The sequence below is a fragment of the Akebia trifoliata genome, chromosome 1, assembly GCF_017979445.1.
Source record: "Akebia trifoliata isolate Shusen 1 chromosome 1, ASM1797944v1, whole genome shotgun sequence".
NCBI lineage: Eukaryota > Viridiplantae > Streptophyta > Magnoliopsida > Ranunculales > Lardizabalaceae > Akebia > Akebia trifoliata.
In genome coordinates, this window is record NC_141375.1 from 5,548,388 (window position 1) to 5,573,161 (window position 24,774).

Sequence of the window (24,774 nt, forward strand, 5' to 3'; positions counted from 1 at the left end):
TTTGACGGTCACAGTCCGTCAAATACGCCTGTCAAATATTTTCTTGTAGAATTTTTTTTTTGACGACTCTGAACTATCAAATTATTGGAGAATGAACTTTAAAAAAAATAAAAAAAAATTCATAAAGTATGACTGTTGAATATGGAGGTTTAATAAACAATAGGATGGTCCTCTAATTCACCAATCATAATAAATGGAATAGTAATTAAAAAAAAATCAAAAAATTATATGAAACAAAACAAAAATCATAAAACAAGCTCTAAATTAAACTAAACTCAAAATTCATATTATATATTGAAATTCCATTACTAAATAAGTTCTAATTGAAGCAATTGGGCGTTTACAAATGAAATTGAGTCACATAATTGCTTAGAAATAAACCACAATCAAAAGTAAATGGTTGTGATACCTTCGATCTCTTCTAGCTCTCTCCACTCTATCGTCCTCTTATTTTCCTCAAGGTTTGGATTTTCCCTACATTGCCACTGTTCTAGACTCGCACCTTTACAATTTCACGAGACTCTTTGAAAGTCTCAAAATCTTCACAAACATCCGTCTTCTTCCTGTTGCCTTTTCCTTGCTGCCACATCCACTTCTTTTTTTCCTTCTTTCCTCTTCTTTCTTTTTTCGCTACAACTCCAACTGTTTAATTTTTTTCTTGCTCGAGTTTTGTTTGTTCAATCTTTGTAGCCTCTTTCTTCATTTTGCGATCATTCTCCTCTTCAATACGTTTTGCAGTCTCAGCAACCTCCAAGGCTTTCACTTTAACATGACTGAAGAAAGCCTCGGGTGATTGTGAGTGATAATGCCCACAACTCCATAAGGAGTCCGTATCGTTAAACCTAAGAAGATACAAGCAGTAACGACATGAGTTGCAAAAAATCAACTATGGTGTTACAGAGCATAAATAAGTAGTACCTCCACAATTGAATTGATTCCCACTCCGATATCTAAACTTCGCGGCTTCATTGATAATCTACAGAGTAGAAATTATATCAACAAGATGCAAAAATGTGTGGGCATGAGAGAATTCAGTTTCAGTGAGCATGCCTGATCAAAAGTCGGAAAAATATAATTTACAAACTAAATTTCAGCAATAACTCAATTCCTCTATCATGTTAAATAAAACTCAACTTAAAACCAGTACAAGAAAGAAATAAAAATGTAGTATGGAAGTTTTATAGAAAAATCTAATATAACATATAAACAACATGTGCAAACACACCATTGCCACAATACTGTATACCAAATCCAACAATACCCTACATACAGAGAGAAGTCAGTTTGAAATTTATCAAATGCATCAACCTAAAGAAAAACACATTACCACAAAATTATAAAAAATAAAAAGAAAGAAAAGTTAATATAGCATGAGAAATAGCCAAGTTCATATTCCCACATAAATATTGAATTTATCCAAATAAATGGATACGTCCCAAGTTTTTGGTAACACTTGGGGTGCCTTCAGGTTATTGCTAAAGATACCATTACAAGTCACCTTTCAAGCTATATATTTTATCTAATCCTCTTCTCATAGTCAAGGTTCAAAGTGTGGTCTTGAGGCAATGTCTCCATTAGGAGAAAAACCAAGACTATCTCGAACAAGACACTTTGAGACAATACAGAACTTCAAAGCATGACTAGAATTACTGTAAAAGTGCACTTCTTTCAACAACTAAAGCTAATGAGGTCATACAAAACCTGTTTGCAAAGAGGTGTATTAACAACCTTGTTTTTACCAAATCGATCGGTCAATCCTGCTGTGCACCAGAAAACCTCATCAAAGCTTACATCTTCTCCACATACGTAAGCACTGAAAAAAGAAAAATTATTTAATTTCAATTTACATGAAGATGTCAACATTGAATATCCATGTGAACTATATTATCTAATCATTTCCAATTAGTGACCTCAAGAACAAACTGTATCCCATCTCAACTGGCTATGAACGGTGTGCTGAAAAAGACTAAGTTCACTTTATTCTGAAGGTATTACTACAAGAAAGAATCTAAAAGATGATCATAACCAGCCGATCGATCACTTTATGTGTGTGGGGGGGGGGGGGGGGAGGTTTGTGTCAAAATCTGACACATCCAATGCATTTGTTTGTATAAAAGTCCACACAACATAGATTTAATTGTACTCTTTGCGTAGTCAGCCATCTAAGGATCATGCTCTAGAGCAGATTTCAAAATTTAAACTAAAAACTTGTTAAATTATAACTTGAGTGCATGATGGGGTGATTCTTACCTGCTGTGTATTGGGCAGTTGAAGAGGGAGAATTTGGTAGAATGCTGCACATGAAATCTTCAACTTGTTGTCTGAATGGCTCAAAAGATTTATCCTTGTCAAGCAAAGCATGTTACACCAATAATAACAAGAGAATGTTAAGGACACTCTAATCCATGTTACCAAACTATCTACTAAATTTTTTGTTTCCAGTAGTCATCAATTTTACCTTTCATAGAACACATGTACCAGTGAAATGAAGATGGTGAGATGGATGAGAAGTAAGACTAGGAAAGGCAAAACTAAAGGGGGGGATATTGGTATGTGACTCAAAAATTTAGTAGATGATAAAAGTGGAAATATCTTCTGGAGTATTATGTATGTTGAAATGTATGGAACAAATCATATTCTTATCTACACAGTTCTAATAGAAACTACAGAACCATTTTTACATGTTTTCAAACAAATCAACTCTTTGAAACATAAATTCAAGTTTTCCTTGCATAGACTCAAGTTTTTCTTTTCATTTCTAAAAGTAATTGTTGACCAAGAAAATGGTAATAGATATTTTCATTACCAAGTTCAATAGTAAAAGAATCAGTAAGTTACCTTCAAATTAACCCACTACTAGTTATGCTAATATAATGGAGGACTATGATTGAGGAAAAAAAACAATAGCTCCAAAAACTTTCAATAACAGAACTAAAACAATTTGTAAGGGAAGAAGAGATTGCTGATATGATCGAGAAGATATGTCGTTCATGTTTGCCTCTACATGGAGCAACAATTAATCTAAGTCAGATAGTGATCACTCTCTCCAACAACATAGTCTCGAGGTGTGCTCTTGGTATGAAACATAAAGGTGAAGATGGTAAAAACAGATTTGGAGAATTGTCAAGGGAGATGATGAAGCTTATAGTAGCTTTTAGTATTGGAGACTTGTTTCCATTATTGGGATGGATGGACACTCTCATTGGTTTGGTTAGGAGACTGAAGTGGGTTTCAAAACAAGTAGATTCTTTGATCAAGTAATTGAAGAACATCTAATTCAAAGAAAAAATAATCCAGAAAATAAAAAGGACTTTGTCGACATTTTGTTACATGTTCAAAAGGATAACACGCTCGGCATCAAACTCACCAGCGAAAACATCAAAGCAATAATATTGGTCACATCTCTATCTCTTTCTCATTATATATACATGTTATGTGAGTAGTGATCATGACTAAAGCTAGCTCTCTCATTTCTCATACACAGGACATGTTTGTTGGTAGAACTGATACGTCATCCACAACTATAGAATGGGCTATGGCAGAGCTTGTCAAGAATCCAAATGTGATGAAGAAAGTACAGGAAGAGGTTATAAGAGTGGTTGGAAAGAAATCAAAGGTTGAAGAGGATGACATCAGTAAAATGGACTACTTAAAATATGTTATTAAAGAAACTTTGAGACTACATCCCCCTGGCCCCATGCTTGTTCCAAGAGAGTTCACTACCAATACTAATGTGAAAGGTTACAATATACCCTCTAAAACCATAGTCCTCATCAATGCATGGGCGATTCAAAGGGACCCCAAGCTATGGGACAATCTAGAGGAGTTTATCCCTGAGAGATTTAACAACAACACTATTGATTTTATAGGGCAAGAATTCGAATTTATCCCATTTGGATCCGGGAGAAAGGGTTGTCCAGGAATGTCATTTGGGTTTGCCCTCATTGAGTTTGTTGTTGCCAACCTCTTATACTGTTTCAATTGGGAGTCAACTCATGGTGCAAAAGGGAAACCAAACATGACTGAATCAACTGGGCTTACTGTCACTAAGAAAATTCCTCTTCATCTCATTCCAATTGCTTTCCTGATGGGTCATAACCAGGAGGCTTTATGTTTGGCCAATCACCCTAACATCCTAGCTTGATGTACAAACTCTTCTTTCTTTCAAAGAGAGCATAAACAGAGAGCAGAAGCATAAGGTGAGAGCAGGTAAAAAAGGGTGGTGACACAGATACTACTTAGAATATAACAGAGCCTTTCAAGTGTCTGGATAAATAATTATTAATGGTGTAGACTCTAGATGACAAATAGATATAGGACTTACAGATCAGTATGACATGGTACTCTCCATTAAGGCAATCAGGGACCATGTGAATGCCACATGGTGCTTGTTTATGCCATTCATTGGTTGCCTAGTGATCTTATGGATACTTGTCAAAGAAAAATATTGTAAAAAAATGATTGTATTCCCAGGTTTACGAGATGCTAAGAGAGTTGTAATATTAAAGGAGCACTCAAGGTAAGTAGGTATGTTTGGGATAAGAAGAAAACATGATGATCATAGATAACGTAAATGGGGTGCAATTTTTCAGAATCACAGACATGGAGTTCTACATATATATAGTTTCAACCTAAGTTATACCCACTAAATTAAACAAGTTAATTTCACAAGTTAAAAGTCGTTACCATGCATGCATTTGATGAATAAATCCAACTCTGAGAAGAGGAGTTCTCGTTCTCATAACATGTCAGTTGGTTTTGACCAGCAAGTAAACATTTTCACCCTTCATCAGTATAACCAAAACACATGAACCCATGAGAGCTTCTGTGTTTTCAAAAAAAAAAAATGAAGATAACTTCAAGGCCAAAGCATCCCATAACACTTCTATCTAATGGATGAAGAACATAATACTTGAGATCAAAAACATTTACTCAGAATGGACCAATATACTTGCATAAACTCGACTGGTCATGAGAGTAGTATCACAAGACTATGTATATATTAGTAGTCTTATTTCAATCCATCATCCAATCCCCTTCTTATTAGTCGTTAAGAGTTGATTTACTTGTTAATAATCTAGAAGAGTTCAGAACCACATGGATGGAGCTACTCTTTAGTACTTTCATTACTTCTATTTATAAGAAAATAAAACCTTATGACCATAAGGTAATGAATAAGTAACAAATCCCAACAATCTATCTAACAATGATCAAACTACCTCCTACATCTTGTCACTGTCATTGAGCTAAAATTTCTAATCAATTTTGAGTCCAAAAACATCAAATTTTCGATTGAAGTCTCAAAATAGTTCTACTTGTCAAGATAAGCTTCCAACACATATGATGACTTCTTAGTCGAACATCTATATAAGTAAAAATGTCTTTACCATTTGAAAAGTGATTGACCAATGGGCACAAAACCTTCAAGCTCTCCCTATGTAATATTCACATATATTATTTTATTTAATTTTAAATAGGAATTTACAAGTGTAGCCACTCCACAAATCTTGATGATGAGTTGGATGATAAAAACTATGGATGCTCTTATGTAAATTATGTTGCTAGAGGTATGTCAAATCCTAATGATATCAATATGCAAAGGTGAAAACTATAAATCAAAACAATGACCATCAAGTCTAATGCTATTGTTTCTTCTATGGGAGAAAAAATTACTAACCTAGAAAATCAATAAGGGAGCGCATCAACATGAAAAAAAAAAGAGTCAACAAACAAAGTGTTATATGTGACACCCACTAAGAATAAAAAAAACATATAATAAAAATTAAAATACGTAAAACATCACAAAAATGATCTATTTTTATCTAAAATATTAGCTAGAGAAATGCAATTAATTTCTAGAAAATCAACAAATTTGAGAGCATATATATATATAAAAATTAAATAAGGAATCAAACAACCCTACAATATCCAATTCAGATTCATTGATAGATCACCAAATTATTTAGATCAAGCATCAAAACAAAATCTCAAGTTCTAAAATTTATGAAACAACTTACCTGATCTCCAAAGCTTATAATGTCTAATAAACCTTAAAACATGATAACGAAGTAAATGAATCAATCTCTTTTAGAGATTAAGAACACCAACAGACGATCAAAATCTCGCAGATTTCAAAAAACTCTGAAACAGATCGAGAAGAGAAGAAATGGTGTTGATGTTCATGTATCTCGCTTTTGTAAATCAAATTAAAATGACATGAAATCTTAATCGGTGGGAAAAAAAATCGAATAACAAAATTACATTTCGACTTGAAGGTAATACCTTTGGGAAATAGAAAATCAAAATTAATGTATTTTGTGGGATCAGAAATCCTAGATCGCATCGTCAACAACATGAGGGTTAAGGATCTATCAATCTAAGAGAGAAGATAGAGAGAGAGAGAGAGAGAGAGAGAGAGAGAGAGAGAGAGACTCACCTTAAAACACAACATAAAACTTCTTCACTCCATCATTTCCAAAGTTGAGAGATCACTTCGAGAGATCAGATATTGTGCGATCAGACAGAGAAAGATTGAGCGATCAAATAAAGGAAGAGATGAGATCGATCAAGAGACAAGATCGAGGAAGACAGGGAGGGAGAGGGAGAGGGATAGAGAGAAAGATCGAGACATTCGAGAGAGATCAGACAAAGAGAGAAATAGAGAGTGAGTGAGTGAGAGAGACGAAGTGTTTGGCAACTGTAGACTGTGTTTTGTGGACACAAAATTCGTGGTCCATTGGCCGCGGAATTTGTGTGTTAAAAATTTGACGGGCCAGGCCCAACAATTTTTTTCGTTAAAATTGGGGATTTTCACGTAGTGGGTAACATATTCTCCTCAGAGTTATCTTCTTTCTCAGTCAAAGTATGTCGCAGATGTTATTCATCGTGCTGTCCTTACTAACACTAGGATTGCAGAGACCCTTCTAGAGCTCAACTTTTGATATACCCATTCTGATGGGACACCCAGGCTTGATCCTACTTTATATTTGACTATAGTTGGTAGTTTGATTTATTTTACTATCACCTGACCAGATCTCTCGTATGCAGTTTATATAGTTAGTTAGTTTGTCTCCTCCCTTACCACTCTTCATTGGTTTGCTATAACTTGTATTATTTGTTATCTTCGAGGTACTCTACATTAGAATATGTTGCTTCCTTCTTCCTCTAACTTGGAGCTTAGAGCATTCTCTGATGCTGATGGGACAGGTGATCCTACAGATCGGGTTTCCACTATTGGATTCTGTATATTTATGGGAGATTATCTTATTTCTTAGACAAGCAAGAAGCAACGTATTTTGTTTCAATCCTCTGGTGAAGTGGAATACCGTGATATAGCTTCCACCACAACCGATTTTTGTGTGGCTTAGGTGGCTTATTGAAGATATGGGTGTTTCCATTTCTAGTCCCATTCCAATACATTATGACAACAAGAATGCTATTCAGATTGCCCACAACTCAGTTTTCCATGAGCGTACCAAGCAAGATTCGTCGCTTTGTAATGAAGAAAACTATGGAAATATTGCTTCTTTGCAACAAAATAATAATGTTTTTGCTGTTTTTGAGAAAACAATGAAATTAAGAGGGGTTGTTTAGTTAAAGGGCTCCTTCAGATAAATACATTTTTTTTTTGTTTTGTTTTGGTAAATTCAGGGGGCATTTGTCGAAAAAATAAATTATTTAGCTGATCCTTAAGTTATCACCCAAAAATTATGGGCATTAGCTAGAGAATCCTATACTAGGTAAATGGTATGGATCCTTGAGGGCTGAGGAGTTGTTATTAGGTAAATGTCTTACTAAGAGTCATGGGGCACACATGGACTGACATGTTGGCCAAAATAATACCATAACACTCGACAGTTAAGAAAAAAATCAAAAATAAAAAGCTTTTTCAGCTTAATCTAAGGTTTTGAAAATGGATGATCACTGAACTCTCAAATTTAAAACTAAAATCCACCGAGAATTTTTATTTTTCAAATTTCCTTGAATTTTTTAAGTTCTTAAAATTTTGAGATAGATATCTTTTTAATGAGGTCAGTAATTTGGCGATGGTAGGACTGGGAATTGAACCCACATATGTGGTATCACCACCCACAGGCTTCACCAAGATCTCTCGATCCGAGTTCTTTGAGCATCAAGGGATTTGCTGTTAACGGATTTAGGTGCTAAGCTGTTCATTAAACAGCCCAACACTAACATTGAGATACGTGGTGAAAATTTAGCAATAACTTCTACTAAACCCATAAAAGCCCAAAATTTTAATTTAAAATCTTTTTTTTAAATTAAAAAAAAAAAAAAAAATTGAACCCCCAAGGGTTAGTGAGATGGCCATTTTCACGCCTGAGGAGGCAGAGATCTTGAGTTCAAATCCCCCCCTAAGGAGCCATTCACAGAGATTTATCCCAAAAATTACTTGGTGTGTGTCGAGAAAAAGAATTGCACATGCCCCAAGTATTAGTTGGGTGCTCTAACATGCCCATGGACCCTTGAGGGCTGAGGTTTTTTGTATTTGTTTTTTGGTCTTGTTTTTGTTTTGTTTTTTTGTTTTTTTGTTTTTTTAAGAATTTGATGGAATTCATCAACATAAACTTGCCAAATTATCTCCTTATTCTAATGTAAACTTCCCTTTCTTATTATAAAAAATTGCTTCAGAATATCCGCTCTCCTCACAAAGAGTTCTTAAAAGACAAAGGATTCAGATTCAGACAAAAGACAACAGCTTCCTTGCAGGATCATAATTTCTTATAAAAATAATAATGACAACCTGTGTTGTTGTTATGCTAACAAATACTTCTTACAGTCTCTCTCTCTCCACAACCTTCAACACAACAATAATTTCTTCATGCATCTCTATAAATGTTACATTTAGGTTGGGACTCCACAGTATCACTAATAATATGATCGTCATGGATCGGCTCAAAGAGAAATTCCGTAACATACTCATCATCACTACTCACACCAATCCAATTATTGAAACCAACTTTGATGTGCCTATAATTATCGATCCAAATTCTTCAAATCGCTCGAGTTCTGTAGTTGAAAGTAGTCCGACCGATTTCAGAAGAGCTTGGCTCGAAGATGAATTCCACAACAACATACTTGTCACTCCGAATTCTTCAACTCGCTGGAGTTGTGTAACTGAAAGTAGTGCTGATTTCAAAACTGCTCGTGAGTCCACCGATATACAATATGAATATGATGAAGATGAACTTTCGCGTAGTACTAGTTATCGATCAATCAATAGTATACTTCAGATTAATTCGATCCGTTTGGAAGTGATGTACAATCTCCGTAGTATTGCTGAAAGGATGATCACTGCTGGATATCATCGTGAATGTGTTGAAATCTATGCTAGTGTTCGTAAACCAGTCATTGCTGCTATTTTCCGTCACATTTGGATTGAGAAGCTTAACATAGGTGATGTTCGAGGACTAGAAAGGAATGTATTAGAACTAAGGATCCAAAGTTGGATACAAGTGGCAAAAGTATGCATTCAAAATCTCTTAGCAAGTGAGAAGCGGCTCTATGAGCAAATCTTTCAAGGCGATGCTTTCTTCATTGAAACCTTCAAAGGTGCTGTGTATCAGCCCTTTGATTTTTCTGAGGTGATACGTATTAATCGACACACGCCCGTGATGCTCTTCAAGAGACTACATCTCTTTGATGCACTATCTGAGCTTCTCTCTGATCTAGATATACTATTTGGATGGAATTCGTTGGAACCTGTTCGAGTTCAAGTTGCTGAGATACTATCAAGTCTCTTTGATACTGCAAGAGAGACATTTTTTGAATTTGCAAGTGTGGTGCTAAACGATGATTCGAGGACTCCAGTACCTGGAGGGAGAATTCACACCTTGACAAAGTGTGTGATGAATTACATCATTTTCATATCTGATTACAAGCAGACCAGGAAAGTGTTGCTTGGGTCGAACCCTTCAATAGGATTACAAATCTCTGGTGATTCGACAACAGCCACAGATATGATCAACTTCCCTGAACTGGATAATCGAGTTCTCCGTAGACTTCCGATCATTGGGTTCTTAGAAATCCAGTTGGATGAAAAGTTTAATTACTACAGAGATGCTTCTTTGTCTCACATCTTCCTCATGAACAATGTACACTACATTTTTCAGAAGCTTAAAGGATCTCCCAAACTATGCAAGATGATTGGATATGATTACTTAAGGATTCTAAAAGGGAAATTCAGGGAAGAGATGATGGGCTATAAAAGATCGACATGGTTCACGATTCTAAGGAGCTTAAGAGATGAAGGGCTACATGTGAGAGGGAGATTCTCGACGTTGGTGTTAAAGAGTAGGTTTACGAACTTTAATTCTATGTTTGAAGAAGTTCATCGGGTTCAGGCAACATGGTCAGTACCCAATCCTCAGCTTCGAGAGGAACTTCAGATATCTATATCGAAGAGTCTGATTCCTGCTTATCATTCTTTTCTAGGCCGATATAGGGGGTATATAGAGAGTGGGAAACATCCAGAAATGTACATCAAATATTCAGTCGAGGATTTAGAGATCGCTATCTTTGATTTATTTGAGGGGCGCACAGTTCCCCACCACACAAGGAAGTGGTCCCAGTTAAGAAATTGAGTTTGGGTTAAATGTTAAAAGTTAAAATTTAGAACCTACGTAAAATTAAAGTTTTTGAGGGGCTATTTTGCAAAATTTCATATTCCATCGAACGGGGATTTTCTCTTAATTCTTGACTTCTTCATGGATCCAATTGAATTCGATCCCAGATAATTTTATGTTGATGATGATCAAGCTTTCCCATTTTGTAAGCAAATTGTTGTGATTTTTTTATTTCATTTCAGATTTTGTTTCTTTTGTTCATACATGATTTGTTCTAAATAGTGTTTCTTCATTTATATATGAGCAATTTTCTTCACTAAATTTAACAGATGTTTTTTTATATAAAAAAAAAATAGCTAGACTACTTGCAGATCCGAGAATATGCACAGAGATCCAAATTTAGATGTTAGCATTCCCTCTCTGATATTGATTTACCTGAATTTTGGCACATGAATGCATCTCACTGACAATTCTAATTTTAAATTTGGTTCATGCGAATGCTATCTCTAAGCAATGTTCTTAGTACTTGTAGAGACTAGGCAAAGCAACTTCGATTTGTGTCATATAAAATGGTTTAGTCTACTAATTTTATTGAAGATTTCTTCGATGTATAGAGAGGCCTCAAAATCAAAATTATTTGATTTCTAACTTTTCTGATATATCCTATTAAAGAATGTGATTTGGAACCACTAACAGATTCAATCCACACTTGGAATGAAATAAACCAATGGGGATACCATTTCCCAAAACACAGCAATGAAAGACATAGATGTTCTTAAATGAGTTTTAGTTGAACTCTCATACTTGGTTTCCTTCGTTCATTCAAAGAATCTATATATATATATATAGATTACATGATGTTTATTTATAAGGATGAGATGTTACAAGAGTATATCTGAGAATCATGAAACAGAGTGCGACTCGGTCTGTGGGTTCATGTAAGATTTGGTTCATCGAAACTCAAATTAGTTGATCATTCAACTAAATTATTCAATGGGAAGGTTCATATATCCACAATCTTCTGTATCATTTGGTTTGCTACCACCTCAAATCTCTCACTGAACCCTTTGTCTATCTATGAATCGCAAGCTTTCGTATTCTGAAGTATTTGAGATCATGGTCCTTCATATCCGAATATGGGAAATTTTGTCGATTTGTACAACAAATCACATTCCTCTTTTTGGCCTGAAATGAAAAATGAAATTAGAAGATATTTCTCTATGTTTTACAGGGGTACTTGCACTTTTTTGGAGGAATCACACAACATGAGTTGCGAGTAGTGGTACCAACTCTTACAAACCTTTCCAAATTACAAGGCTAGCACCTTCAAACAATTAGACGATCATGAAACATTCGAAACTTTAATAATCTTGATTCAAGAAATGGAGAATGGAAATAAAAGTTATTTTTTTTAATAAATATAAGAAGATGTTATTAAAGAAGAAAGAATATACAATACCCTAGAGGTTTAGAAGACTTACCAAAGACTATAGTCTTGTCCAAGGACTAGTCCCAGGGCACGTGCAACGCCTGCACATCACACACACCAAATAGGTGTTTGACCAATGAGCTTCACAAGGGTGTTCACATACACAACACTGGGAAAGAACTTGAATTTAGCTCGATTTGTGGAAAATTGGTCGCCCTATTAGTTTCTCTAAATACAAAACATGAGTTTTCAGAAAATTGAGCTTCAATAGCTCTAATCTCCTTGATGGATGATGCACATACCAAGGTTCATTGCTCCTAAATACTTCCCTTGTAAGCAAAGCATTTTGATTTTTATTCCATTTCATATTTTTTTTATTTGTTATTCATGATTTGTTCTACACTAGTGTCTTCATATATCTATGAGCAATATTCCTAACTAAATAATTAGTTAGTGTAATTTGTTCATACATGATTTTTCTGCATATAATGTAATTTTCTGCCACAAAAAGACTTCACAGCAAGTCCTATGGAAGGTCAGATTTCAACATGCTCGACATGGGTACTTCTCTGTTTCTGAGGAATCATGAAAATATTAGTTATTACAAGCTGTTTTCTTTGGAAAATTACTAAATCAATGACATTAGAAAAAAAAAAACACATCAGTGCCAATTTACGTCGACCATTATAAGGTAAATAAGGCCTATTGTAAACTGTAAACCATGGAAGAAAACGAGTTCTCAGTATCTAATAAGAAGAGAGACTTGTAGTTAGAATAAATGGTGTTTCTAGGTGATGTTAAAAACACAATTTAACTTAGTCAATGTTACCTTCAACTTCTTATCAGAAATTCTGGCTGAAGATCCGATCATCTTCAACTTATCTTATATTGTTGGCATCTTGAAGTTTAATAAATCATGGCTTACGGAAAATGTTAAAGATGAGGTTATATAACTCATTTAAATTATTCTCTCAGAGAAGACCTAGGTCAAGGGAGCATGTGATCAGTTTGAAAACAAATGGGCATCTCTACTATGTGCTACAGCCTACAGGTACTACTGACCAAAAAACAAAAACAAAAAATGCCACAAAAGATCCGCCCCTCACAAAGAGATCTTCAAAACACTTCAAGAAATAAGATTCAAAGAAATCACCACAGCTTCCTTGTTAGATCATAATTTCTCATAAAAAATATTAAATAATAATAATAATAATTGTTGTTTGTAGCCAAGTTCTAACCAGTAGTAATCACTCTCACAAAAACAAAATCAACAAATTCTACCTTTTCATTAAATTTTTAGCTTTTCGATCCCAAGATGGAATCGTCGGAGAAGAATGCAGCAATAGAATTCGAAGCAGCAGAGAAGCACATCTTAAAAGGGGACTCCGTGGCATCGGTAGAAGCAAGAGAACGTACAATATTTGATAGAGCTCAACAAGAAGGAGATCGATGCTTAAGTGCTGTCAATGAGATCCAATAATCGATGGAGTTTGTTACTGTATCCAGTACTGATCCTAGGAAGATCAACAGTTCTGAGATACAGATCGTAATGGCTGGGCTCCAAGATGAATTCTGTAACATACTGATTGTTCACACCAATCAAATTGAAACCGAAGTGCTTATCTGTCCCAATTCTTCAATTCCCTCGAGTTCTGTAACTGAAAGTACTACTGAATCCAGAAATACTTTGTTTGAAGATGAATTCCGCAACATAGAATTCACTCATACCAATTCAGTTGAAACCCACTCCCACATCGATCCGAGTTCTGTAACTGAAAGTAGTGCTGATTTCAAAACTGTTCGTGAATCCACCAAAGAAGGCTATCTAGAAGATGAAGTTTCATTTAGCACAGAAGAACTTGGAGAATGGAGTAGTATTAGTTATCGATCAACAAACAGTATTGGTGGGAATGATCTTTCAGAAGCAATCTATGATCTCCATAGTATTGCTGAAAGGATGATCAGTGCTGGATATCTAAGTGAGTGTATACAAGTGTATGTGAGTGTTCGTAAACCTATTGTCATTCCTAAAGCTGCATTTTTGTTTTCTTTTCTGCAGCGAGCGAAGTGCGTGAGTGGTGGACTTTGATTGATTTATTTTGGATCATCCGTTTGGATTGAGAGGCTTAGCATAGGTGATGTTTGGAGAGTAAGTAGGGAGGCAATTAAACAGAATATCCGATGGTGGATACGAGGGGAAAAAGTATGTGTTCGGATTCTCTTTGCAAGAGAGAAGTGGCTCTGTGATCAAATCTTTGAAGGGGAAGGTCTTGGAGCTGTCACCAATGATGCTTGCTTCATGGAAACCATTAAAGGCCCCATGATCAAGCTCTTCAATTTCTCCGAGGACATAACTATTAGATCTCCTTCACCCAAGGACCTCTTCTCGATACTAGATCTCCAAGACGCATTAAGTAACTTAGTCACCGATGTGGATGTAGTAATTGGATGGAATTTGTTGGAATATGTTTGAGTTCAAGCTGTTAAGATACTATTGAAGCTTGCCAAGGCTGCAAGAGGGTCACTGTCAGAATTCATTAATAATGTGCAGAGTGATGGTACGAGTATTCCAATACTTGGAGGGAAAATTCACCCCTTGACAAAGTATTTGATGGATTACATCAGTTTATTAACTGATTCCAAGCAGATGAGCATGGAGTTGATTGTGTTGAACCCATTAATGGGATCACAAATATCAGGTGATACGACAGCTCCAGAAATCAATTTCCCTAAACGAGAGAATCAATTGCCATTAACCCTCTATCTACTTTGGATCATTGTGATCCTACAATTCAAATTGGAGGGCAAGTCTAAGTACTACAAAGATGATTCCCTGTTTCATATCTTCCTCATAAACAATTTACACTACATTGTTCAGAAGGTTTAAGGATCTCCCAAGCTCTTTAAGATGATCGGAGATGACTGCATCATTAGGAATCTAACGTTGAAATTCAGACAAGAGGCAATGATATATGAAAGACTGACATGGGCCAGGATTTTAGATTGCTTAAGAAATGAAGGGCTGCAAGTGGGAGAGAGCGGCATGGTCTCTATAACTGTGTTAAGATAGAGGTTTAAGACCTTCAATTCAATGTTTAAAAGAGTTCATTGGGTTCAGTCGACATGGTCAGTACCTGATCCTCAGCTTCGAGAGGAACTTCGGATATCTATATTAGAAAATCTGATTCCGGCTTATCGATCTTTTCTAGGCCGGTTTAGTGACCATATAGAGACTGGGTACCACCCAGAGATGTACATCAAGTATTCAATCAAGGATTTTGATATTGCTGTCTTGGATTTCTTCAAAGGTCGCCCAATTTACTTGCACAAATGGAAGTGATCCCAGTGAAGAAATTGAGTCCAGGTTGAGTGCTTGCTAGGTGAAATTCTATAACTTTTCTCGAAATCCTTGACTTCGTCAAGGACCGAATTGAATTTGAACCTGCATAATTTTATTTGATTTAAGACGATCAAGTAATTTGGTCATTGTGCCCCCATACTTCCATTCTAAAGCCAAAGTGTTCTGATTTGTTATTCATTTCAGATTCTGTTTCTTCTGTCCACACAGGATTATGAGTAATTTCCTCCACTAAATTTAGCAGATTTTCTAGTAAAAATAGCAAGGCTACTCTTAGATCTAAGTATTGAAACCATAATGAGGATTGTTTAGCTTATGAAATATATACCATATGTATATGTTGTTAAAGTAAATTTCTAAGTTTACCCCTCCAACTTTAGATATGATTTATGTGAATATTGTCTCTGATCAGTCTGTCTACTTAGAACTCATATAGGTTTGTTGAGCAACTCCGATATGCTTTGTAAAATGGTTTAGCTAACAAATTTTTCACAGATTTCTTTGGCATAGGGAGCACTCAAAATTCTTTGATTTGTGATTATTCAGGTTTAAACCTATAAAGAATGACTTCGGAAGGTGAGACTTTGTACCATAGATTTCAGCTGATCTTAACTTTTTGAGTGGTCTCTAATACTTGGTCTTGAGACAGCAACTCTAACATAACTCACAGGGATTTGTAGAGTAGTCGTCAGATTGATTCCGTTCGTAAATTAGGACAACTAGTTTGAACATTCCAAATAATGGGTAGTTGTAAGATTGCGTTTGATAAGTCGCTACAAGATCAAGGACAACTTGGTTAGCCATGTGGACACTACATTCCTGTAGGAAGTACAGTTATTCCATGTTAAGTACATAGATGTATAGTTGTAAAACTACTTTTGTTTGATCTTTTCCAGTACTATTCCTTGTCTCAACTCTCAACACACACTCATAATCAAATAAACCACAACAGGTACCATTCTCTAGTTGGGATGTACTTCGACGAAAAAGTTAATTTTAAATTTAAATAAAAAAGCTAATGTTGAAAATATGTTATGGGTTGGTGTACTTTCGGTTTTTTTTTCTTCAATCATCTCTCAACCTAAGTTACCAAACACTCCCAAGAGAATGAAAGGTGATCTTTTTGGACATTCTAGCAGACAAATTATTTCTTTGTGGAGTTGTTTGCAGATCATGTTAATAAAAATCTTCGAAATTGAAGAGGAGTAGCCAAAATCTTGTAAACTGAGTGCCGCTTCAGCTCTTACTTTGAGTCATAAAATCGTTCCATATCTACTTTTGATGAATTCCTACTCTCAACAAGAGTGGCTTCCTCATGAAATTTTGAAATAATAAAAATAGTCCCAATTTAGAAATCAATGTCTTAGTTTCCTCTAATGGCATACTTCAGATATTACGCCTTATCCTAATGTAGGATCTTGAGATCTCCATCTTGGATTTCTTTGAAGGGCACACAATATCCCACCACACAAGGAAATGGCCCTGTGAAGAAATTGAGTTAGGGTTGAGTGTTAGAATTTAGAACCTACCTAAAATTAAAGTTTTTGAGGGAGTATTTAGCTGAATTTCATATTCTAATGCAAACTGGGATTTTCTCGGAATTAGTGAATTCTTCATGGAACCAATCGAATTTGATCCCAGATACTAATCTGTTGGCGATGATCAAGTATTCCCATTCTGTAAGCAAAATGTTTTTATTTGTTAATTCATTTCAAACTTTGTTTCATTTGTTCAGATTGGATTGAGTCGTGATAATTTGACTCACTTTTTTGTACTCACTTGAACTCTCCCCTCACATAACTGTAGATCCTTTGCTTCGGGATACACAAGGACAGATATTTATGGTTTTGTACCGTGATGTGAAAGGAGAGTCCAAAGTGAGTACAAAAAAAGTGAGTCCGGTTATCAGGATTCTATTGGATTTGTTCTAAACTACTGTTTCTTCATATATCTATGAGCAACTTTCTTCACTAATTTAGCAGATTTTTGAAAAAAAAAAAAAAGAACAAAAAAAATAGCAAGACTACTAGCAGATCTGAGACTTATGCACACAGATGCAGATTTAGAAATCTTGAGAATTTATGTTAGGATTCCCCTATGACATTGATTTACCTGAATTTCGGCACTTGGATGCATCTCACTGAAAATTTTAATTTATGTGAATATCATCTCTGATAAATGTTCTTAGTACTTGTAGAGATTTGGCCAAGCAACTTCAATCTGTGCTCTATAAAATGGTTTAGTCCACTAATTTTATTGCAGATTTTGTTCTATGTTTAGAGTCCTTGAAATCAGAATTATTTTATTTCTAACTTTGCTGATTTATCCAATTAAAGAATGTGATTTGGAAGCACTAAACAGATCATTCTGTAAAGTTTGAGCTAATATGAACTTTTGAGTGGTTTCTAGGTCCTGAGACTACTTGTTCGATCATCAAAAAACATAACCTCGATCACAAATCTCACTGGGATTTGCAGAAACTCAACAGTTTGATTCTACTCTCAAATCAAGACTACTAGTTTTGAACATCTCAAACTATGGGTAGAGGTGTAAGATCGAGTTCAATATGTCTCTATGAGCTTGAGGTCGACTTGGTTAGCCAAGTAGACTCCACACCCTTATGTGCATTATAGTTATTCTATGTTCAAGTCTACGAATATTAGTTCTAAAATCTTATTTTTATCTGTTTTCTTCCTTCTGTCTAAACCCACACTTGGAGTGGAAGAAACCAAACGGATACCATTTCCAAGAACATAGCAATGGAAGACAGATATTCTTAAATGAATTACCGTGAAGAGGAGTTCTAGTTGAAGTCTCATACTAAGTTTCCTTCATTCATCCAAAGAATACATGATTTACAGATAAGTATGAGATTTTACAAAAATCTCGAAACTGTGTGACAAGAGTATAACCGAGAATCACAAAGCCCAGTGTGATTCAGTTTCTCTAACTGTCTTCAACCAGAGTCCTGCAATGGAGAGATCAGATTTAGCGGTAGAAAAGTGTCTCTTGCCTGCCATTTCTTAACATAAGCTTTAATTCATCGAAACTCAAATTAGTTGGTCTACCCCTAGCTAATTATTCAATCGGAAAGTACATGTATTCATTGTTGAGTCTACATCAAAATCCAAGTTGCATCGAATTCGGTTTTGGTAATGGAACACACAAAACCATCTATCAGAACTGAGCTTGGATTATCTTAAAAATACAGAAAACAAGGAGGTAAAGATCACCCTCTCTTTCTCTCTCTCGGTAATCCTATGTTCAGCAACTCTTTAAAATCGCTGGATCAAAAAAGGGAAGGAGAAATGAACCCACGAGATCGAATGGATGCAGGGAAGGATACCAATGTCCTTTCGGATGAAGGGGTTGCATATGGGATTTGGACTATATAAAGAGGTTGGTGACCCCTAATATAATAGTAGTAAGATGAGCTCTATAGTGCTGTTATATATTTCCATACATCGCACTAGATAGATATCATATTCATGGAATACAATTCACTTTCAAGATGCCTTGGTGGTGAAATGGTAGACACACGAGACTCAAAATCTCGTGCTAAAGAGCGTGGAGGTTCGAGTCCTCTTCAAGGCATAATATTGAAAAGCGATCACCAACCCCTTTATACAGGCGAAACCCCAAATGGAACCCCTTTATCTGAAAGGACATCGGTATACTTCCGACCCCTTTGTCATTTTAAATCATCGCCTGCCTGCGTCAACAAAATCCACCCCCGTGCCATCCAATCATTGAAGTTCTAAACTAAAAAATATTCCTCTAGCTTTTTTTGCCTAGACTTTACCAAGTGCTCGTTCCTTTTCATATGAGCTCTCCCCTTTAAGTTCCACCACTTTGAATCGAGTGGTAAAGTTTCATGATGATCTCTCCCTACTCTTCACATAGATGAAATGGTACATTGATTTCTGCTCTGTTCTTCCAATTGTAGATGAGTTGTGCAACAAAAGCTTTTTCCATTACAGTAAAACTTCATTATATCACGAGCACTTGAACCAATAATTGGCTAATTCTTTTGTGTTAATGAAGAAACGCTGGCACATTAACACATTGTCGTGCTACCATAGTGAAATATGTGTTCGGTTCATACCATTGAATGAATTGAATTTTGGAGAGTAAAAATTTCCTTGGAGGTTCTGCCTGCAAAATTTGTCTAGGAAAGGTGAGCTCCTGAACTCTTTAATGGCTGACTGGGCATTTCCACCCTCATCTCCTTCAATATGTGTTTCATCTACATCATTGAATACTTGGTTCTTGTGGGGAAATAATCTTCTTGTTACATTTTCCCATGTTTTCGTAATGATTGCATGATTGGTAGCACAGATTTATAGCTGCCAAGAATGATTGCTAATCAGACTTCAGTTTCACTCTCAAGGTGTTGAGACCGGATGACAAACTCGAACTTCAGTACCCTACTTTGGAGACAGACTCAAACTCCTGTCCTCTCATCTTGTATCTCAAGATGGCATGTTCCATATAATGGGAGAGACCGATTTATCCCCTCACCCCACAATCATTATCATTCATCACCATTGTCATCAAAGCCTTAATCCCGAAGATTTGGAGTCGGTTGAACAAATATTGTTCCTCCATTAAGAATTTGGCTTAGAGTTGTATCTTTTGTTATTGAAAAGGTGTTTATAGCTGCTTTTATTATATCAATTTATCTTTATTATCTGTTAATGGCTTTAAAAATTGAATAAATAATCAAGTCATACAGCATGATCTTGTCACCAACACCTGAGGCTAGCTGTATGGATAAAATTGAAGGATTTCTACAAGAGATAAAAATGTTCAGTCACATTCCCTTAATCTCCCACATTACCACTATCAAGGTTCGGATGCCTTCAATAATTGTGGAGCAATAAAAAAGTGGGGGTTTCCTCTGATCTCCAAAATTGTGCACCATTTGAAACAATATAAGGAGATGGCCCTCCATTTCTGATGAGCAAACCTCGTCGTCGACATATAAAACAAATAAATCAGATTTTTTCCTTATCAGAATGCCATGCATGAAAATCGAAACTCAAGAATTCGATTCTGCAGTAAATCAGACTTCATTTGTATTTTAAATGTTTCCCCCGTCAACCTCTTATCAGAAATTCCATCATCTTCAACTTATCATATATTGTTGACATCTTTAGGTTGAAAAAATCATGACTTTTGGCAAATGTTGAAGATGAGGGGAATTTAACTCATTTAAATTAGTCTTTCAGAGAAGACTCAGGTCAAGGGAGCATGTCGTCAGTTTGAAAATACATGGGTATCTCTGAAATGTGGTAAAGCCTACAGTTACTAGTGAACAAAAAAAAATGCTTCATAAGATCCGCTCCTGTGACAAAGATGTCTTCCAAAGACTTGAAGAAAACAGATTCAGACAAATGACCACAGCTTCCTTGCTAGATCATAATTTCTTATAAAAAATTAAATAGCAGTAATAATAATAATAATTATTGTTTGTAGTTCAAATTCTAACAAGTAGTAATCACTCTCTTTCCACCACCACATAAAAAAATTCTACCATTTCAATGAACTTTTCACTTTAGTGCTCTGAGAAGCTGTTTTTCTCATCATGGAATCATCGGAGAAGAACACCGCAATAGAATTAGAAGCAGCAGAGAAGCTAATTTTAAAATGGGACTCTGTGACATCAGTTGAGGGAAGAGAACATATGATATTCAATGGCGATCGACATGAAGCAGATCGATATTTATGTGCTATCGATGAGATCCAACGATCAATGGAGTCCTTTATTATATGCAGCACTGATCATCCTAGGAAGATTGACAGTTGTGTGGTACAGATTGCCATGGCTCGGCTACAAGATGAATTCCGTCATATACTCATCACTTACACAAATCCAAATGAAAGTAGTGAAAATCTCATAACTACTTGGCTCGAAGATGACTCTCGAAACATAGCGTCAAGTCACTCCAATTCAATTGAAACCCACTCCCATAATGATCCAAATTCTTCGACTTGCTGGAGTTCTGTAACTGCAAGTAGTGCTGATTTCAAAACTGCTCATGAATCCACCATCGATGAAGTTTCTTTTAGCAGAGAAGAACTTGGAGAAGGGAGTAGTACTAGTTATCGATCGACAAATAGTATTCGTGAGATTGATTTAATCCCTTGGGAAGCGATCTACGATCTCCGTTGTATTGCTGAAAGGATGATCACTGCTGGACATCTACATGAGTGTATACAAGTCTCGTGAGTGTTCGTAAACATATCCTCGCTGCTAACTTTGGCTGTCTTGAGATCAAGAATCTTAGTATGGGCAATGTTTGGAGACTAGGTAGGGATGCAATTAAACAAAATATCCAATGGTGGATACAAGGGGCAAAAGTATGTGTTCGGATTCTCTTTGCAAGAGAGAAGCGACTCTGTGATCAAATCTTTGAAGGGGAAGGTCTTGGAGCTGTCACCAATGATGCTTGCTTCATGGAAATCGTTAAAGGCCCCATGATCGAGCTCTTCAATTTCCCTGAGGCCATAAGTATTAGATCTCCATCACCCAAGGACCTCTTCCTGATACTAGATCTCCATGATGCATTAACTAACTTTCTCACCGATGTGGATGTAGTAATTGGATCGAATTTTTCGGAATCTGTTCGAGTTCAAGCTGCTGAGATATTATTGAGGCTTGCCAATGCGGCAAGAGGGATACTGTCAGAATTCGTTAATACGTTGCAGAGTGATCGCAGTATTACTCGAGTATATGGAGGGAGAATTCACCCCTTAACAAGGTATGTGATGAATTACATTTACTTATTATCTGATTACAAGCAGACGATCATGGACTTGATTGTGTTGAACCCATTAATGGGATCACAAATCTCTGGTGATCCAATGGCCCCAGAAATCGATTTCCCTGATCGAGAGAATCAATCTCCATTTTCCCTCCATCTACTTTGGATCATTATGATCCTACAAGTCAACTTGGAGAGAAAGTCTAATTACTGCAAAGATGATTCTCTGTCTCACATCTTCCTCATGAACAATTTACACTACATTGTTCAAAGGGTAGAAGGATCTCCTGTGCTCTTTAAGATGATTGGAGATGACTACCTCATGAGGAATGTAACATTGAAATTCAAGCAAGAGGCGATGATCTATGAAAATTTGACATGGGCCAGGATTTTATATTGCTTAAGAAATGAAGGGCTACAAGGTGTCTGGGTCTCTATTAGAGTGTTGAGAGAGAGGTTTAACACCTTTAATTCAATGTTTACAAAAGTTCATGAGGTTCAGTCAACATGGTCAGTACCAGATCCTCAGCTTCGAGAGGAACTTTGGATATCTATATTAGAAAAGCTGATTCCAGTTTATCGATCTTTTGAAGGCCGGTTTAGGGATCGTATAGAGAGTGGGTATCACCCAGAGATGTACATCAAGTATTCAGTCGAGGATCTTGAGATTGCTGTCTTGGATTTCTTCAAAGGGCGCCCACTTTCCCTGCACTCAAGGTAGAGATCCCAGTAAAGAAATTGAGTTTAAGTTGAGTGCTAGCATATAGAACCTAGGTGAAATTCTACAACTTCTCTTGATATTCTTGACTTCTTGTTCAAGGATCCAATAGTATTTGATCCCATATAATTTTATGTAGATTTAAGACAATAGTTATGCCCACATACTTGCATTCTAAAACCAAAGTGTTTTGATTTGTTATTCCATTTCAGTTTTTTTTTAGGTTTCATTTGTTCATACAGGATTTTTCTAAACTAGAGTTCCTTTATATATCATATTTTCTGATAAAGTAACAAATCAGTCTGTTTATTTAGAACTCTTAAAGATTTGGCTAAGAAAACTCAAATCATGTTCTGTAAAATGGTTAGCTTACTAATTTTATTGTAGATTTCTTCGACGAAAATGTAGTGCTCGAAATCATAATTCTTTGATTTGTGACAATTCGAGTTTAACCCAATAAAGAATGTTTTAAGAAGCTCATATTTTTTTACTACACTAATGCTGGGGTGACATTGGATTTACTGTGATTTCACATTTCTGATGTGGAGGTGCGCACATAACCGTAAATGTGTTTCCTTGTGATACTAGTAAAAAGAATCTACGGTTGTGTTCGCACCCCCACGTCAGAAATGTGAAATCGCAGTAAATCCCAATGTCACCCCAGCAAGACTCTTTTTATTAACAGATCATTCTTCAAGATTTCTGCTGATCTGAATTTTTGGGGAGTCTCACACATCTCACTGGGATTTGCGAAAAACCAGATGGATTGATTCTTTTCTTAAATTTGGACTACATAGTTTGAACACTTCAAACAGTGGGCATTTGTAAGATTGAGTTAGATAAGACACTACAAGATCGGGGACGACTTGTTTGATCTTTTCCAGTTCTGTTCTTTGTCTCAACTCTCAAGCTACGCTCATAATCAAATAAACCAAAAGAGAAAACATTCCAAAAATAGTGCAATTAAAGGTTTAGATGCTCTATTCTTAATCTGATCATCTTAAACGATTCACAGTTCAACAATGGATAGCTAAAAAATTGTAGCAAATGAGGATATCTTATTCTGTCATTGCTTCTCATAAGATTAGATCTATCCAAACTTAAATTGGTTTGGCTAGTACTACGGATCATCTTTAAATTATTCGATTGGAATGTACACTTTTTGTCATTGAGCATAAATTTAACATATTTCCCTAAGTACATGTTAAAATTATATACACTTCATTTATAATATAACCATATAGTATTAAATTGGAATGTTACAAATTGCCGAAATTTGAAAAAAAAAAAATTGAATTTTAAATTTTGAAATTCAAATTTCAGCATTCGTACATGAGAGATCCCGTGATTCCCTCGAGATTATCAGTGGACTCCTTATTTGATTCTTATACAGCTATAGATTCTCCAACATTTCATCTATTTGGGGCTTAAAGAAAGTAGTTTCCTTCAGTTACGCCTACGTTAGCTAATAATAGCCAATTTTACGGTGTTGCTGCACAGCTAATTTGTTCATCTGGCGACTGAGGTGGTAGTGACGGTGATGATCGACGGTGGTAAGGAAGAAAACGAAAAAGAAGATTATGATTTTTATTTTATGATGATTTGGGGGTGAATTTCGTTTTCCCAACCGTCGGAAAATGAAATCCTTGCTTTTCTGGATTCTTGGATGAGGAAAGGTGGGAAAAATGGATTTCCTACTCATTTTCCATGTGCAGCCATACATACTCAAAGAGAATTTGTCATTTCAAAAAAATAAATATCAAATTCCCCATTTTGAAACAAATAAAATAGTGAATTCCCTAAAGCTTGCGATCAAATTTAGATGCGAAAATTTAAGGGTGACCTCTGACTCGCTCCTTGCCATCAATTGCTTGACAGGGAAAGTCCAAGGCCCTTGGTATGTGCGTCGTCTCGGAAGG

The 24,774-nt window shown here is 35.8% G+C and overlaps 1 protein-coding gene, 1 long non-coding RNA gene and 3 pseudogenes across 2 annotated transcripts; 4 read left to right on the forward strand and 1 right to left on the reverse strand.

Moving 5' to 3' along the window:
* Positions 1–305: 305 nt before the first annotated feature.
* On the reverse strand, positions 306–2,047 carry LOC147410528 (uncharacterized). Its single transcript, XR_015176892.1, has 3 exons — positions 1,729–2,047; positions 919–976; positions 306–842 (listed from the first exon to the last, which is right to left on the reverse strand). It is a non-coding gene; the product is annotated as an uncharacterized LOC147410528 (long non-coding RNA).
* Positions 2,048–2,856: 809 nt separating this feature from the next.
* On the forward strand, positions 2,857–4,147 carry LOC147410529 (cytochrome P450 71A1 pseudogene; annotated as a pseudogene).
* Positions 4,148–8,839: 4,692 nt separating this feature from the next.
* On the forward strand, positions 8,840–10,782 carry LOC147410530 (exocyst complex component EXO70C2-like). Its single transcript, XM_086442579.1, has one exon. The coding sequence runs from the start codon at positions 8,895–8,897 to the stop codon at positions 10,599–10,601; it is 1,707 nt and encodes a 568-aa protein (XP_086298705.1). The 5' UTR covers positions 8,840–8,894; the 3' UTR covers positions 10,602–10,782.
* Positions 10,783–12,932: 2,150 nt separating this feature from the next.
* LOC147410531 (exocyst complex component EXO70B1-like) lies at positions 12,933–15,610 on the forward strand (annotated as a pseudogene).
* A 5,177-nt stretch (positions 15,611–20,787) lies between these two features.
* On the forward strand, positions 20,788–22,870 carry LOC147410532 (exocyst complex component EXO70B1-like; annotated as a pseudogene).
* The last annotated feature ends 1,904 nt before the right edge of the window (positions 22,871–24,774 follow it).